The sequence below is a fragment of the Equus quagga genome, chromosome 18 (genome assembly GCF_021613505.1).
Source record: "Equus quagga isolate Etosha38 chromosome 18, UCLA_HA_Equagga_1.0, whole genome shotgun sequence".
NCBI lineage: Eukaryota > Metazoa > Chordata > Mammalia > Perissodactyla > Equidae > Equus > Equus quagga.
The window spans coordinates 35,983,118-36,000,934 of NC_060284.1; the positions used below are offsets into that span (position 1 = coordinate 35,983,118).

At 35.4% G+C, this 17,817-nt stretch overlaps 1 protein-coding gene across 1 annotated transcript in view; it reads right to left on the reverse strand.

Moving 5' to 3' along the window:
• The window catches only part of COL11A1 (collagen type XI alpha 1 chain), a 195,556-nt gene that overhangs the window by 164,395 nt on the left and 13,344 nt on the right, over positions 1-17,817 (reverse strand). Inside the window, exons 2-4 of the mRNA XM_046645774.1 lie at positions 9,522-9,689; positions 4,325-4,538; positions 1,041-1,203 (exon numbers count right to left, since the gene is read on the reverse strand). Coding sequence (XP_046501730.1) covers positions 1,041-1,203; positions 4,325-4,538; positions 9,522-9,689 — 545 coding nt within the window. The remainder of the gene's footprint in view (positions 1-1,040; positions 1,204-4,324; positions 4,539-9,521; positions 9,690-17,817) is intronic.

Sequence of the window (17,817 nt, forward strand, 5' to 3'; positions counted from 1 at the left end):
GTCAAAGCCTTGGGTACACACCAGTGGACAAAATCAGAAACCAATAGAATCCCAAATAAATAATCTGAAAATGTCACAAGTGTTAACTACATTTAAAATTATGCCATATATTACGCATATAAGTACAAGAACGCTATATTCTGCTGACACTTTGAATTTATGTTGTTCTTTTTATGAAAATACATATTGTGCGTGTTTATGCGTGGATATATGTGTGTGTGTACATACGTGTGTGTGTGTGTATATATATTCACACATCAACAAAATACAGCAAATCTTCCATGTGAAACTTGTTTATTAATCTTTAATATATTACAGATTTACTTTATTACACTTTGAAAAATAAATTACTCAGAAATTGTATAAAAACAGTCATCAGAGTAATGACTAACATCACAGGAGTGCATCCTTTTTGGGGTCAGGACGCAGGTCTATCTGTTCTGTTAATAACTGACTAAATGAAACCTAAAGCACAAGTTACCAGGTCCAATGATTGAAGGATTAAAAGAAAGAATGTGATTATCATAATTGATAAATTATAATTGGAAGAAAGCTTTTTACCATAACCTTCACATTATTAAAAATGTGATTTTACAAACTTAAAGTCCATCTTTTGCAATATGATCTCTATTTCACCGTGGAAACATTCACTAAGAAGAGAGAAAGGCAGAATATCTGACTTGCACATTTCTCTAAATTAATCTCCCAGAGAAGGAAGTGAAGAAAATGTTCTTTTCTCCAATGAAAATAATACAAAGTACTAAGAGTAAAGCCACTTGCCCTTCCCAGGAGAACAGCGTGCCTGTGTTCAAATGAACCAATCTCTGTAAACGTTTCCCAGGCGTTACAGTCACCATTGTCTACTCATTCTCTTACTGAACAGTAGAAAACATCACCGCTACACCCACAGGGGAAGAAAGTAGGTCAGCCTTCAGAGCTTTCAATTTGGCCTTATAGCATATATTGATTGTTACTGTTATTAACGCAGTTCATCTCATTTAACAAAATTCAGCTTAAGATAAAATTTGATTTATTTTTACCTCAAAAACTTCTTCGTCCAAAATCCGTGTTCCAAAAACTGTGATTCCATTGGTGTCAACGATTGATCTCTCACTTCTCTCAAGTGGTTTTGTGGTTTTCTTCTTACAATCAACTATCATTGTCACAGTTTTCTTTTCCACGCTGATTGCTACCCGATGCCACCTAAAAAAGCCAAATAATTCCTTTGTACACTTCAAAGACTTCGTTGTCAAACCATTATTCACATTAAAATGCAATGTATTTTAAATTGTAAAAGTGAACTGAAATTGTGCAAAATGTAAGCTCATTTGTTAATCAGTTAACAGGTGACTACTTACTGTTTCCCAAACAGAGCAAGGAACTCAAAAGGACACAAGCAGCGTCAGATGCACAGCAGGATTGACTGTCCATGCTGATAAGGGAGTGCCCATCCTTTGCTTCACTTTGTGTCGTTGTAACAAAAGCTTAATCTCACCGTGTCCTGATGAGGGTATTTGATAGAGTTTAGGGGTGGGATATGGGGTAAGTAATAGTTTCTATGTACGCAAATGCTTTCTTCCAAAGTGGAATTCTACTTAAAAAATTCTGCTTTAGAGATCCCCTGAGATGGACTCTAAAAGGGTATGTCTACTAATTGAATGACTGCCCCATCTGGAGCAACTGAACATTCTAATTGTAAAACACAATGTGCTCCTCTGTCTTTATTCACATTGATTTCAAGTGCTTTCGTTTTCTTTTTCCACTTTAATTTCAAGACAGTTATAGATCACTACTGTGGGCAGGATCCAAGACGGAGATACAATATCTCTCCTTCTTTCCCGGGTTGGCAGGAAGTGGGAACACTGAAAGAAAGCATAGTCAACGCATGTGTGGAGTGAGTCTCAATTCACTCTGAAGCTGCTGCTCCAGCTAATTCAGGGCAGTGATGACAGGCTTGGAGGGGAGACATGGCCAGGCCTTTGGAAACATACATACTGTAATCATACTGTGAAGTGGTGGGTTTTATTAACAGTATCTGGTGCTAACACAAACCACTAAGTGAAGCTCACTTGGATTTTGCAAGCCACTCTGGTTTATATTTTATTTTATTTTCCAAATGAAAAGTGCTAGATTAATATTCCAGAAGCATCTAGGACTAGATCCATAAAATAAACTACTCAAAAAGTTGCAGGAGCTTTCCTAAAAACGTCTGCTTCATGTGACTTGGCATGGCTACTGATGAGAACCAAGTGTATTTCCATATACACTTAATCTTTGGTCTTTCCATAGCACATTCAACTAGCATGGGCATCTGCTTGGTTTGAATCAAGCAAAGATTAACATTAGGAGCCTCTTAATACTGTGAGAGTAAAATTTACACATATTTCTGCCAAGAAGTCTGTGCCCAAACCTAAACCATCTCCACCACTGTAGGTATGTGTTTTTCATTAACAGAAAATAAAAATGATTTCAATTGTGAGAAGCTGATTAGGACTCTAAACTTGACATTTTTGTTGAATTAATTTAAACTTTGAGAATAATGATAGGTCATAATCACGGTATCATACATAATATTCAAAATACTAAATCAACCCTTAGTTTTGGAGTCTGTCTTTATTATTCTCTTTCTCTCATACTACGCATTCATATCATCAGAAAATCCCATTAATTCTTATATTCAAAGTATATGCAGAATCCAAGGTCTCTCAACTTTGTCTAGACAGCCATCTCTCTCACCTAGACTCCTAATTGGTCTCTCCTTCCACTCTGATGCAACCAGAGTGACCGTTTTAAAGTATAAGTCAGATCAAGTCTCTGCCTTGCTAAAAACCATCTAATACTCCCAGGAAACGCTGAAGCCCTTACACTGCCTCGCAGGAGTGTCCCCTCGCCCTCTCTGACCTCATGACAAAGGTTTTGCTTTCTCACTCCCTGCACTCCAGCCACACTGTTGCCTCTTTATTGTTCCTTGCACATGTTCTTCACACTGCCAGGAATGCTCTTCCTCCATATCCCCACATGGCTCACTCTCTCACTTCCAACATGTCTTTGATCAATGCAATGCATATCAAAGAGGAGGGCTCTATCTAAAACAGTACATCCTACATTCCTTAGCCTGATTTATTTTCATTTATAGAACTGTCATCACTTTTCATGTTAGATGTTAAGGATAATAATGTAAATTACTCATGAAAGTCTAGTTTTTTCTGGCACTGAGACTTGCAGTTTTCTCCATGGTCCTGACAAAGAAAGAGAGTGTGGGGGTTTTTTCCATCTGCACTGCTATTTCCTTCTTAGGCTTTATAACCAAATGTCGTATTTCAGGTAAATCTAGAAGCCTAGATTCAGCAGTAAAATACCAAGTAAATGTAATAATCGCTTATGTGTATTTAGCTGCTTCCTAAGTGAAATGCAATGTTCATAACACCGAATTCAGAATTCAGCATATTTTCAGAAGAATGTGGTAGCTACTGGAGAGTCTGACTACCTGAGTTCAAACCCTATCTTGGCCAAATATATGACTTCAGGCAAATCACCTAAACTCTGTGCCTCAGTTGCCTTATCTATAAAATGGGTTATTGACATTACTTTCTTCAAAGAGTTGTGAAAAATTATGATTTAACTATGCATAAAGTGTTCAGAATAGTATATAGCAATATCGAGTATAATACTAGATAAGATTTCCTATGATCATCAATATTAATATGATTGGTAAAAGGTAGGTCAAATCAGGCCATTCCTCTGCTCAAAAAGTCTACAGTGACTTCCCATATTACCGAGAATGGAAGCCAAAGCGCTTATAACCACCTATAATGTGCTACACCATTTGGCCTCCCACTGCTTCTCCAGCCTCATCCCACTCTACTCCGGCTACGCTGGCATCCTTGACATTGCTTAGACCAAATCAGCCACATCTGGAATCAGAGGCTTTGTATTTGTTTCCTTTCCTATTGGAACAGTGTGGTTTTATTTATCAGCATGGCACGCAGCCCACCTCTTTCACGTGTCACCTTCTTAGTGAGATTTTCTCTGATCTTACTTCTTAAAATTGCATCCTCCACCAAAACTCTTCACAGCTTGATTTCTCTCTCTCACCTATCCCCACTTGATATACTATTTATTAGTAGCTTATTTTTTTATTGGTCACTGTTTGTCTACCTAAACTGTAAAATAAACCACGTAAGAATAGGTATTTTATTGTTTTGTTCATTTCTATATCACCAGTCCATAGAAAAACTGCATCACTTTATAAATATTTGTTGAATGATCAAATGAAAGCATTGCTTTCAACACAGCTAAAGCACTGGATTATCGTGTTACTTACTGCCCATCAGCAATGTTAACAGTTCTGAAGAGGGGATAGTCTTCTGGGGCGGGTTTTCCAGTGTGGTCTTCAAACAGGAAAACAGGCGATCTCCCAACCTCAACACCGACTTGCTGAATACCGTGCTCATTATATATAGATAAAAGGAAAGACTGAACTCCTTTTTTGGGTTTTACTGTAAATAATATTGAAAAATCTTCTGGAAAAGTTCCTCCTGAGAAGAGAAAGCCAAAGAGTCAGAAATTCCAAATTTCCAAATTGTTCCTGGATCACTCTATTATTTTTGAACTTTCTGTGAGGCCTTAATAAATCAACTAAGCTCAAACAGTAATAACCATACAGATTTAAAAACAAATGGGGGAGGACTCTATTAAGCTTTCTCTGCAATAATTGTCCAAGGTCTACTCAAACTTTAAGGCCACTTATTTAAAGCACAATGATGACGTGAAATTCAATTCAAAGTTAGCAAACAAAATCATGGTGCTGGTACGATATCAAACACATAGTAAGCACTTTTAAAACACTTAGGTACCACTTTTGGTGTAAGCTTTATAATTTCTGCCTTTGTCTAATCTGTGGCCACATATCCTCTCTTTAAAGAGGCATTGGGAGGGCAAATATATGAAGGCATTCTTTTAGTCATCCCTTCAAAAGCTAAAGAGTTTCTAATCTGTTTTTCCTGTCATACAAAGCAGTTTCACAAATAAAAAGCCACGTCATTATAAATCGGAACCATTAGGTACTTGGTTGATTTGATTCTAAGTTCAAGAGAGCTGACTGTCTTCTATTTTCTTTTCCCTCTCACCATCATATCCCAAATATCCAGCACGAGGCCAGATCTACACTAGTGCTTGGTAAGCACTTATTCAATAAATATAGCAGTTAAATGATTACCATAAATTTATCGCAGACAGTTAAGCAATGACTACTTATTATATTTTTATAGAAAATGCATATTAAATTGTAGGTTTTATTTTTCAAAAACAGTTTTACATATATATCTTATTTGATCCTCTTACTACCCTGAGACATAAGTAAAGTAGGCATTATTATTTGAAGGATAAGATTATTTCAATTAAAAAGTTGTCCATAGGCAAAATTGGTGTATAGGTGCCTGTGTAATCAATGTGGTCTGAGCCAACACCAAAAGCTTCCATATTCAATCTATTCAATCCAAATTCTAATATACACAATAGTATACAAAAAGTATTATGAATATGACTATGTTATGGATTCAAACTCAAAAGATTATAGGAGATCAACAATTCTACTTCTAAGAATTTTTCAGGGTGAGAGGGAGGCTTACGTGTAAAGATATTATAAGCCAATCTATCAGAACACTATTTATAATCATACGATGTTAAAATAGACTGCAATGGTTGGCACTAGTTAACATACAAAACATCTATACAGTGGAATTCTACTCAACCACTTAAAATAATATAATGGAAAGATGTTTTATGAAATGGAAATCATTGAAAATGTTGTGGAAATCAAGTGCTTGTCACAAAGAAAGTGGTCAGTTAACATTATGTGTTCAGTTCTAAACATGATATATATATCTCCAAACTAAAAAGTGTTTATTTAAATTTTTAATTTTAATTCTTAAAATAATTTGCCAATATAACTTTGCTATATCATAAGTAGGCCATAAAAGCTTTGCTATCACAGCCAAAAAAAAAAAAAAAAATATATATATATATATATATACAGTTTTGTTTAATTTGATTTGTGTCACAGAGATATCCAATTTTATAGCGATGGAAATCAATAGAAGAAAAATAATCATGTAAATAAAATAGAACTATAATAAAGCACGTGAATTAAGAAAACACTTTTTCGCCTACTTATACTACAAATGAAAAAATCTAGGTAATTCAGCCTATTACTGAAGTAGCTCCATAGCAAATAAACTTTTCTTCAAATGAGTATCTCAGAATGTTGAGAACCACAGGAATTCCTTGTGTATTGAATATCTCATGTATTGAAAAAGAAAGTGATGCTAAAATATTATGAGCTAGGGGAAAACAATATTTTTTCATTTTTGCAAAAACACTATAAAATAATATCTACATAGAGACATTTAAGAAAGGAAGACTTTCAAGAAATACTATATTTATATAAGATTAAATCAATTATAACAAATTTTAGTTTATCATCCATTTTTTACAGCACAACTTTTGAAAATTGTCAACTTCTAGCTACACTAATGAGTAAAATCTTTCCATTTTCTTTCAATGGAAGCATATCCCAATTTAAAATTAAGCAAGAAGATATTAATTATAATCTTTAAGCTATGACCTTTAAAAAAGAAAATTTAGTTATCTAACTAATCATGATGATGTGAAAACGTTCACAGTCTAAACTAGGGACCCCATCTTAGTTTCCTCCCCACGAGACACGAATCAATGTTGTTCATACTGATTGAACGTGTCAGAGAGGTCACTAAGATATTACTTCAATAGAAATGCAACCATTTCATATGCGAAATTTTGTCTGCAATAGCAGTGATCAGTATGTATGATAGAGGTAAAATGTGGAAGTTTTCAACTTAAATAATATATATTTTGACATAGATAAATAGAAAGCAAGAATAAAGTATCCTCTGCTAAATGACCACTGTTAAATAAAAAAAATGCTGTATTACCTTCAATATGTGTGTATACCTAAATCATATATGAAAATCATATATATGTAATAATAACCATAATTCACTCTGAGTATATCAGATTCAACAATGATTTTTAAAATGGGTTTTTAACATCAATAGATACTGCATCTGTGAATAAATTTGATTTAAAAAGGCACAATAAATGTATTATTTGATTTTAATTTTCTAAGGTTTGGTCAACATTTTTCATGCAGAATAGGTCTCTCTTTCATTAGCATCTCTTCCTGACATAGTTTAGTGGGCAGTAGGATTTTTAAACTGGAAAGAGAAGACAATTTTGTATAGTGGGAAAAGCCTATTTTAGCCTAATAGAGACAAGGACCATCTCCTAGCTTCACATCATTCACTTGTTCCGTGATTATATTCAAATAATTCACTCTTCCAAAACTCCTAATCCATAACTTGGATTTAAATAGTCCCCTTCCAAATGGTTATGAAGCTGAAGATCAATATACACAAAGTTTCTTGCATAGTATCAGCAAGATAGTATGCTGCAGAGTATCTGTCCCACAGCAGGTGTTCTAAAGAGGGCAGACAGAATTTGCAAACTACAGCTACTATTCAGTTCGCACTCACAAAGTTCTCAGACATTTAAATTAAAGACCTCAAATTGGGACTTTGGAGGACATATATCTTAAGTCTACCAGAATATTACAATGACTAGCTGACAACTCCCCAACTCCACCCCAGTGTTGAAGTTTCCACTACTACTGCTTACTTTATTCATTAGAAAAGTGGTTGGTATTATGTCTTCCCATAATGGAAGAAAGAGTATTCCAAATAATTTTTTGAAGATCCTTTTTTGCTTATTTTATAAAGAATAATATTCACATATACAACTGTTTAGATTTTTTTAACAGTGAACATACCATTAGCAATTTTTATTAATTGTCATTTTGCATTATTTGACAGGAAGCTCTACTCTCTAGGAAGGCAAGATTATAATCATTTGTGTGGGGAAAAAATGATGTCTCTTTCTATCTGATATACTCATTAGAATCATATGGTTAAGACACAATGTTATGAGAAGGGAAAAAACACTTTTATATAAATGAATTCTGTTAACTGGCGTGGAAGGACAGCCTAGAGGCCTATGTTGTATTCTTTCTCCAAGAGCAAAACAACAGAAATGATCAAATTAATCAAATTAACTATTACATTGGAAGGCAGAAAAACTGACCCTGACATGATAAGCCAAAGTATAAAAAATTAGAAAGTAGTCTCTTGAGTATTTCTAAGCTTTTTCATTAATTTATGTTTCTCTCTCAAAAATTCCAATTTTCTTATTTCTGCACAAGGGTGCAGATAAATAGAAAAAAAACTTTGATTTTTATTATTTAAAACTTCTAAGTTTAATGCTAAAAATACTTTATGGATATAATCACTATTTCACTTTTTTATTTTCAAAGTCATAAAAACTGTGCATTGACAATTTTTATACTTGCCGTTTCTTACTTTTGTCCACCACAAATTATTGCAAAACAGGAAATATTTTGGAAGAGTCAATAAATAACCAAAATAAATGTCTTTTCAAAAATACTTTAAAATATCCTTCCAGGAGAAATATATTATCTTGTTTTGTAATTTTTTAGTCCCTTGATTTATAATTTTTCCATTGTTAGAGAACACTTTTATGTGAAAACAGGACACAAATTCCTTTAGGTGGACACAGTATAGGACAATACAAAGAATTTCAATGATAAATTGCTTCTGAGAAGATTCAAAGCACCAAAAGGGAACAGTTAATAATGTAGAAAATATTGGCCTTGCAACAGGTAAGACCCTGCATTAAATCTTGACCCCATGTAATTTGGACAAGTCAGAGAAACTCAGTGGGACTCAGTTTCTCTGCTGTTAAGTAAGGATGAGGACACTCAACTTAGTAAAGTCATAGGGAAAAATAACTGACATGTCCAATAGCAGGCAAGGACTTGTATTTTTCAATAACACTAGGTAAAGACTTACAAAATCTCTAGGCCCTGGTCTCCCAATAACTGTGAGATATGACTAATTTTTAACTATATGTAAGATGAGAACGGGATCTAAAACTAATACAAAATAATCTGCTTTATAACATCCACTGAAGAATTATTTCTTTCAACAGAACTTCACGTTAATTTTAGAAAGACATTCTTTAAGTATGTCTAAATCCACATGCCCATTAAATGGACCTGAGTAGTCATCAAGAGCAAAGTTGCCATGTTTCTCCCATACATAAATTCTACGTGATTATATGGAAGCACGAGCTAGACAGAATGTCGTCTTCATGTGTCATCATCTTGAAATAAAATTAAAAAGTGCTAAATTTCCAAATAAGTATATGTTCTGCCACTGTGCTGAATTAAGATTGGCAATTATTAAATCATTAGTTATTTTCATTAAGTCATCCTGGGGACCACGTGCATTTGGTGTCTGACATATTAAAGAATTTTATGTTCCCCCATAATTGTACATTATAGATCATGATAAAAAGAACTAATAAGGAGCAAAGTCATTGTGGGAATAGTAGTCATAAAGTGAACATACCTGAAAATAACTGTTTTGTTGGGGCACTGAGTTGTGCTTGCTTTGAAACTCTGTAAGCAGTATCTGAACCTTGTGAATTCTTTCTGTTTGTGCAAAAGCCCGTTGTTTTTGTTATTCCCTCTGGAGAATTGTGAAAATCTAGAGCTTTTAGTACATCAACTGGAGCAGCTGAAAAATAAAAAATATAAGACAAACATAATTGAACAATAATCTAATGTGGATACGAGATTTTTTTTTTTTTTTTTGAGGAAGATTAGCCCTGAGCTAACATCTGCTTCCAATCCTCCTCTTTGTGCTGAGGAAGACTGGCCCTGAGCTAACATCCATGCCCATCTTCCTCTACTTTCTATGTGGGACGCCTACCACAGCATGGCTTGCCAAGCGGTGCCGTGTCCACACCTGGGATTGGAACCTGCAAACCCTGGGCCACCGAAGGGGAACATGTGAACTTAACCGCTGTGCCATGGGGCTGCCCCAGATATGAGTATTTTTAACAGAGGAAATAGATTATTGTTCCACTTCTCAAATCTATTTATCACTTGTCACGCTTCCTTAACATTTGGGTGGAGAACATGGGTAGAAATATAAACCATAACAACTTTCTCAAAAACAAAAATATCTAAATCTGGGAACAAATTATGGAAAAGCCAAACTAAAGGTTTGCATATATATGTATGTTTGCACATATATATATTTGTGTGTAAGTGTGTGTATATGTATATTAGGAATTTAATGGAACCTATATATGAATTTACAAACATTCCGATACATCAATTACAATTTATAAAATCTTTCATCTTTCCAAGTAATAGCATTATTTGGAATTAAAGTGAAAGCCAGCATCTTTATATATTAAATTAATTTCTAATAGATTTACTACTCATAATCCAAACAAAAGTGATTTTGAAAATTCAAATTTCCAATAAATGTTACACAAAAATATTGTAAAATGTGCAGTTACTAAGCCATATTGTATACACAAAGAGAAATTTAAAAGATGTTAAAAAGAATAGGTAACAAAATAAAATACCCTTGTTTTGAGTGCTTTCCCATGTTACTTTTCACAAAGTATACATGTGTGTGTATCTGTACATGTGTGCATAAGTGTATGTGTCTATATATAATTTGTTGATTTTTTACCCTCTAAATTACCAGAGTAACTTCATGGACATTTTTTCATGCTCCATGATTTAGACTGGAAGTGCCTGGAGACAAGTGATTGTGTCCCTTTTTTTCCCCCTTTTAGGTAGCCTAAATATAGGACTGTTTGCCGGCAGATGCATAAATTTCCCAAATCCAATCCATTCTAGCTACCTCCTGGTACCGTGAAGCAGTAAGATAAAATAAGCTCAGAATCTTCAACTTCCTTTTTGCAAGTATGATCCCTTTGGATCTAGATGTTTTAAACAGCTTTACTGGGATATAATTTACATACCATGCAACCCACCCATATAAAGTATACAATTCAATGTTTTTTAGTTTAAGATTTTTACATTTTGGTAGAATATATATAACAAAAATTTGCCATTTTAACCATTTTAAAGTGTAAAATTTAATAGCATAATTACATTTGCAATGTTTCGTAACCATCACTTCTATTGCCAAAACTTTTTAATCAGCCCAAACAGAAACTCTGTAACCATTAAGCAAAAATTCCCTACTCTCTTTTTCTGCCCAGGCCCTGGTAACTTCTAATCTACTTTCTGTTTCTATGAAGTTGCCTATTCTAGAAATTTCATATAAATAGAATCGTTCAATATTCCTCAAAATGCTAAACACAGAAGTGCCACAAGACCAAGCAATTCCAATCCCAGGTATACACCCCAAAGAATTGAAAGCTGGGGTTTGATCAGACAACTGTATGCCAATGTTCATTGCAGCATGATTCACAACAGCCAAAAGGTGAAAACAACTCAAGTTTCCATCAATACATGAACACATTAACAAAATGTGGTATATATGTATCTGGAATATTATTCAGCCATAAAAAAGAATGAAATTGATACATGACATAACACGGATGAACTTCAAAACATTATACTACATAAAATAAACCAGACATAAAAGGGCAAAATTGATTTTTTTAGGCCCCCAAATTCCATGATCCACAACTAAACATCCATTTAATTCCCTAAGCAAGTCAAAACATGAATCATGTAGTGTAAGCATTGTTATAAAAACAGACATTAGAATCCATGTTACTCTGTATACTGATTCTCTTGGCTTTCCTCCTTCATTCAAAGATAAAAACATTCAGAGGAGGACACATGCTGGCCAGTCTCTCACTGAGCATGAATGAGATGTAGTCTTAATGTTAGGTACTTAGATTCTAACTGAGGAGGCACTACATAAGCCCCAAGATGTATGCCCCAGCAAGTAGTAGGAGGCAGTCTTGTATAGATGCACACAGCACTGTTTTGTTCCGAAGAAAAAAGAGACCTCTTCTCTGAAAGTGAGAACCAATATAATTGACTTGAAAAGTTTCAGCTGTTAGTTTAAAAAATAGAATTGCTATCAAATTTCAGAATATGTTATATTTTATAAATATACTGTTTCTGAGAGGACTTAATGAGAATGAAAATCAGACTGATTTTTTTGAATCATGAAATATCATCACCACAATTTATCACATTCTACAAAGTAGAGAGTGACCTGCAACAGAGTGTTATCCTTTGAAAATTGCAATTTAAACTAATATTTTTTTACAATAACTATCAGTCTGCTATCGAAAGAACAAAGGAATGAATGAGTGCTTGTGAGCAATGTATATTATTTCCTTAGTTAATTAAATCTTAAGGGTATTGACTTTTATAGGTACAAACACATGTGGATGGAGGTTTATATAATGTTCCTCTTACAAATTTCTTTTTCCTTTTTTTTTGTGAAGAAGAGTGTTGCTGAGCTAACATCTGTGCCAATCTTCCTCTATTTTATGTGGGATGCTGCCACAGCATGGCTTGATGAGTAGTACTAGGTCTGTGCCCAGGATCCACACCCACAAACCTGAGGCCACTGAAGCAGAGTGTACACACTTAACCACCATGCTACCAGGCTGGACCCAAAATGTACTTTCTTTTAACATTAAAGACTCTGTCTACCTATATCATCAAGTTTCTGAATGAAAATCAACATACAATCCAGCAGAGTACACGTTGTTCCAAATTCTTTTTTTTCTTTTAAAAATTGGCACCTGAACTAACTGTTGCCAATCCTCTTTTTCTCCCCAAATCCCCCCAGTACACAGTTGTATATTTCAGTTGCGGGTCCTTCCAGTTGTGGCATGTGGGACACTGCCTCAGTGTGGCCTGACGAGCAGTGCCATGTCTGCGCCCAAGATCCAAACCAGTGAAACCCTGGGCCACCGAAGCACAGCCAGCAAACTTAACCACTCTGCCACGGGGCCGGCCCCTCCAAATTATTAAAAAGAAAACAACTTTTCTTTGTGGAAATTTGACAATTCAAAGGGATCATTAACTCTATCAAATATGGTACTCTTTACTTCAACTTTGAAATATTTAAAAGAATAATAATGGTATACAAGACCTCCTTTTTTGCACTAGTCTTGCTTGCAATGGCCAAGTTTTTAGGCCAATAGGATACGTGACCATTCCTACTTTCTTCTTTTCTCTTACCATAAAATTAAGAAAATAACAACTATAATAGCTGCATGGCCAGAGAGCTTAATATGTGCCAGTCACTGGGTAAGTTCTTCCCAGGCATTAACCCTCACAAACCTCGCGGCATATGTTCTTATCCCTGCTGTGCTAAGGTCTGGGTAAATATCAAGCCTAGGCTTTTTCCACTTCCCTGCCGTCATTGCTGTACCCCATAAATAAAAACCGCAAAAAAGAAGCTTAAAACATAAATATACATATTAAAATTATCTTGAGCCAGTTAATTGATCCCTGATGTTTATATTTGCTTTAAGTTAAACTCAATTCATGTTTCAGGGTATAAATTGCTCTGAAGGAGACTGTTTCTTTAAAAGCCACAGCATCCTATCTGCTTTTTTTATCTTATCTTCTCACTCTGAAGCTATTAGCAAAAGTACAACTGAATAGGATAAAGACTCCAGGACAGACATGAACACAGCTATGAAGGCTGTCATTCTTCTGTGAAGAAAAGGATGCAGACCCATGGTCAGAGTCCCAACTGCCCTCAGGTAAATAATACATAAAATGGACCAAACTTTCCTTCTCTCCAAACTATCTGTTAACATAATGACCTTTTCCAAGAGCACAGGTTGGTCACATTTGTTCCTTCCTACTTTGAAACTAAAGTGATAAAAACACACTCCCTTTACAAGATTTCAAATAAGGGCTCTACTTTTAAAAAGCCTCACAAAGATCCTTGTAGAGACACATGATATGAAATAATAATTCACTTTTCAAAAACCAAAAACTAGGGATATATAAGAAAGATTTCAACTGTTTTTTTTTTTAAAAAAAGGCATGTCAAGTTACAAAACTATAAAACTCAGTTAATCAAGTCTTAAAGTCTTTTCCTTTCAAGTAAACTAAATAATAAATTAAGCCACTTTGAAATTCTGCCTGTTATTTGATCTCATAATCATAGCATTTAGCAAATTCTCATGTATTCTATGGTTTTATACACATACACACACACACATGTGAGGAAGTCTCTTCATATTTTATTAACTGAACTGCAGTTATTTAAAGATTAAAAGCAGTAATTTATTATGGCTTGCCTCAGTATATATAAAAAGCGAAATTTCCATATTCAAAGCAATTCTTAAATGTCCTTAATATTTTAATTGTTTCTATGTTGCCAATGTTGATGGCACAGATAACAATTAGTATTTCAGCTGCATCCAATTCAGCATAATATTTTGTTCAATAATATTTTTTCTGCCTTTTATCATATACCTATAGGTATTTTAAGTGGGAGAATAGGATATCAGTGCCCAGTGCATTACTATAATAGCCATTTAACTGCTTTCCAGGCCTTTTCTCATCAATCTGCATTCCACAGTTTGAGTGACCTTCTAAAACCCCACGTTTCGCGTCAATTTGCTGCTTAAATTCCTCCAGAGGACCCCACTAATTTCCAGATGGTATCCATATACCTTGTATATAAAATCTTGATCTGGACAAACCCACTTATCCTCCCAGTTCTACGCCTACTGTACCTCTATCCTTTTCTCTCATTATCCCTAACCCCTTCCTCACTCAGTGCTCTGGCCATACTGGACTCAGACCTCCCAGGACACACCATATTCTTTCTCCTGCCTCTGGGCCATTACAAATCCTACTCCGTCTTTCTGAAACACTTGCTCCATCTCACTTGAGGAATATGCAGGATGTTAACTGACATGCAATCCCCTCAAGGAAGCAGTCCCTATCGCCCAAAGCTGGGTTAGATATGCTGACTTCTGGCATAGTGCTTTTCACCACAGGTTTTAATTATTTGCCTATACTTGACTTTTTTCCCACACTAGAAGAGAACAGGTATACACAAACACACGCACACACACAGATCATAAAAAATGTTGGGTGAATGTGAAATAACAACGTGAAAATATATAGAAGTCGCTTCCTCTGAAGTCCAGAGGACTATCTTGTCTTAAAAATTTTGAGGGCCAGGGGCTGGCCCAGTGGTGCAGTGGTTAAGTGCACACATTCTGCTTTGGCAGCCCGGGGTTCACCGGTTCGGATCCTGGGTACGGACAAGGCACCGCTTGGCAAGCCATGTTGTGGTAGGCATCCCACATAGAAAGTAGAGGAAGATGGGCACGATGTTAGCTCAGGGCCAGTCTTCCTCAGCAAAAAGAGGAGGATTGGAAGCAGTTAGCTCAGGGCTAACTTTCCTCACAAAAAAATTTTTTTTGAGGGCCTAGTATGTCTTTTCCATTGTGTTCTGTTGATCTCTTGAACACCCCACTCGCTCATTGATCATCTCTCCCAGGTCTTTAATCCTTTCTCGCTTGTTGCCTTCAGTGATCATACAGATTACAAATCTAACATCTCACAATGCTTTGACTGTTTCCTTTCTAATTAATTCTTCCTCTAAATTTCTCTACATACTCTCATGACCAGTAGTAAAAGGCTGCAATGCATAGTGTTGAAGAGCCAGACTGCTTCCGAATCTCACCTCTGCCACTTAGCATCTGTGTGATTTGGACACATTATCTAACTGCTTTGTGCCTCAGTGTCTACATCTGCAAATGCAAATAACAAAAATATTCACCTAGAAGAGTTTTTGTGAGAACTGAGTTGGTATTTGTAACAATGCCTTTGAAGAGTGTTTGCGAAAACAATGCCTACGGGTTGAGACTTCCTTGCTGCCTATTTTTGTATGGTACGCGAGATAAGAATGGATTTACATTTTTAAATGGTTGAAACAAATTAAAAGAAGCATAATAGTTTGTGATACATGAAAATTATATGAAATTTAAATTCCTGCATCCACAAATGAGGTTTTCATTGGAATACAGCACCACTCATTCATTTACATATCATCCATAACTGCTTTTACACTACAATGACAGAGTTCTGTAGCCATGTCAGAGACTGTATGACCTACAAAGGCTAAGATATCATCCACTAGGTGGTCTTTTTAACCTGAGTCCTGTAGGATGGATAGAAGTTCATCAGCGAAGAGGAGGACAATAGAAATATCAAAAATGGCAGCACAGATACAAGAGAGCACAGAGTCCAAGGAAATGAAAGTAGTCATGCTTGCCTGACAAGACATCAACACTTAATAAATTTGATGTCCAAATGCTCCCGGGGTGTACCATGGCTGCTGGGGACCTCTTGAGAAAAATCAATTCACCATGAATTCACTGCTACACTAAATTCTATCCACTTCCCCAACCTCAAATTTTATGCTCCAACTGAAATAAACTTCTTTCACTTTCTAAAATGTACTGTGCTCCCTTTATTGGGGATTTTTCCAATCCTTCCTCAATTGGCTAAGGATAATTGACTGATTTTTCAACCCTAACTGTCATTAGCATCTCCTGGAGAACTTTTAAAACTGGGAAGCCTGCGTCCTACTGAACAATTAATAACTAGGATGACTGGAGTGGGGTCCAGGCATTCATATGTCTTAAAAGTTTCTCAGATGAGCCTAATGGGTAGCCAGGGTTGAAACCTCATAGACCTAGACCTAATCAACCTTTTGATTTCAACCTAAGCATGACTTTCTTCAGGAAATTGTTACTTCTCTCTCCCAGGCTAGGTTATGTGGCCCTCTCATATCATCCCGAGTGCCCATATTCCCTTTGGATAATTCCACACTCTATTTCGTTTGCTTGCTTAATTATCTAATTTTCACTCTAGGCTGTATGCTCTCAGGCACAGTATATATCTAAGTTTTGGTTATTAGTTCCCTGTTACATACTCCTACCACTTAATACATATTATTTCTCTCTCTCTCTGCTAAGCTTATAATTTATTAACATCTGCATCAGATTCTAAACCTTCTGACAGTGAACATCAGCATTACTGATGTTCAGGGTAGTATGTCCACAGCATCGCAGTTGACACACCGTGAATAATCAAGAGAGATATGCTTGATGAATGAATGAATGAGCAGCTACATCCTGCCTCAGAGTTGAAGCTTCTATGCCACCAGTCTGAGAGAAAAACGAAGAGGGTTGGATGTGACCTTTAAAAGCAGGACCTTGAAGAGCTTTCCAAGTCTTGTTTCCATTTGATTCAGGTATGAAAAGAACACAGGTTTGAAGTGGCCTTCCTAAAGTAGATGATTTCCTGACTTCTAGGGAGTCATGTATCCTTACCTTGTACCTCACGTCACAGGCATATATGAAGCATATCACTATACAGAGAAATAAAGTGAAACAAAACAGAAAGAATTATAAACCATCTCCCACCAAGTCATGAAACGCTTTGCTGCTCTAGATAAGTATCAAAACTCCAGTAGTGCTACTGTGTTTATGTGGTAGTGGGATGTAGGAGTGACAAAAAAAAAAAAAATTGAGAGGGAAGTGACTTCTTACTATAATTTAATCACCACCAATACCCTGCTATATTTCAAAATCACAAGAGCTCTTACTAGCCTAAAATATAGGCTATGATGTGAACAGACAACAATTAATAACTCAGTTTCTCCATTTAGAACTGCTCAAATTATAACCTAAGTTCGGCACTGATTATCTGTATGACTTCGGGTAAGCTACTTACACCTTTAAGACTTAGTTTCTTCAACTTAACCTCATTTTGAGAATGAAATGAGATAAGGCATTTTAATCTCTGAGGATAATGTCTAACATATACTAAGCACTCAATAAAAATAATATCTAAATGCATTA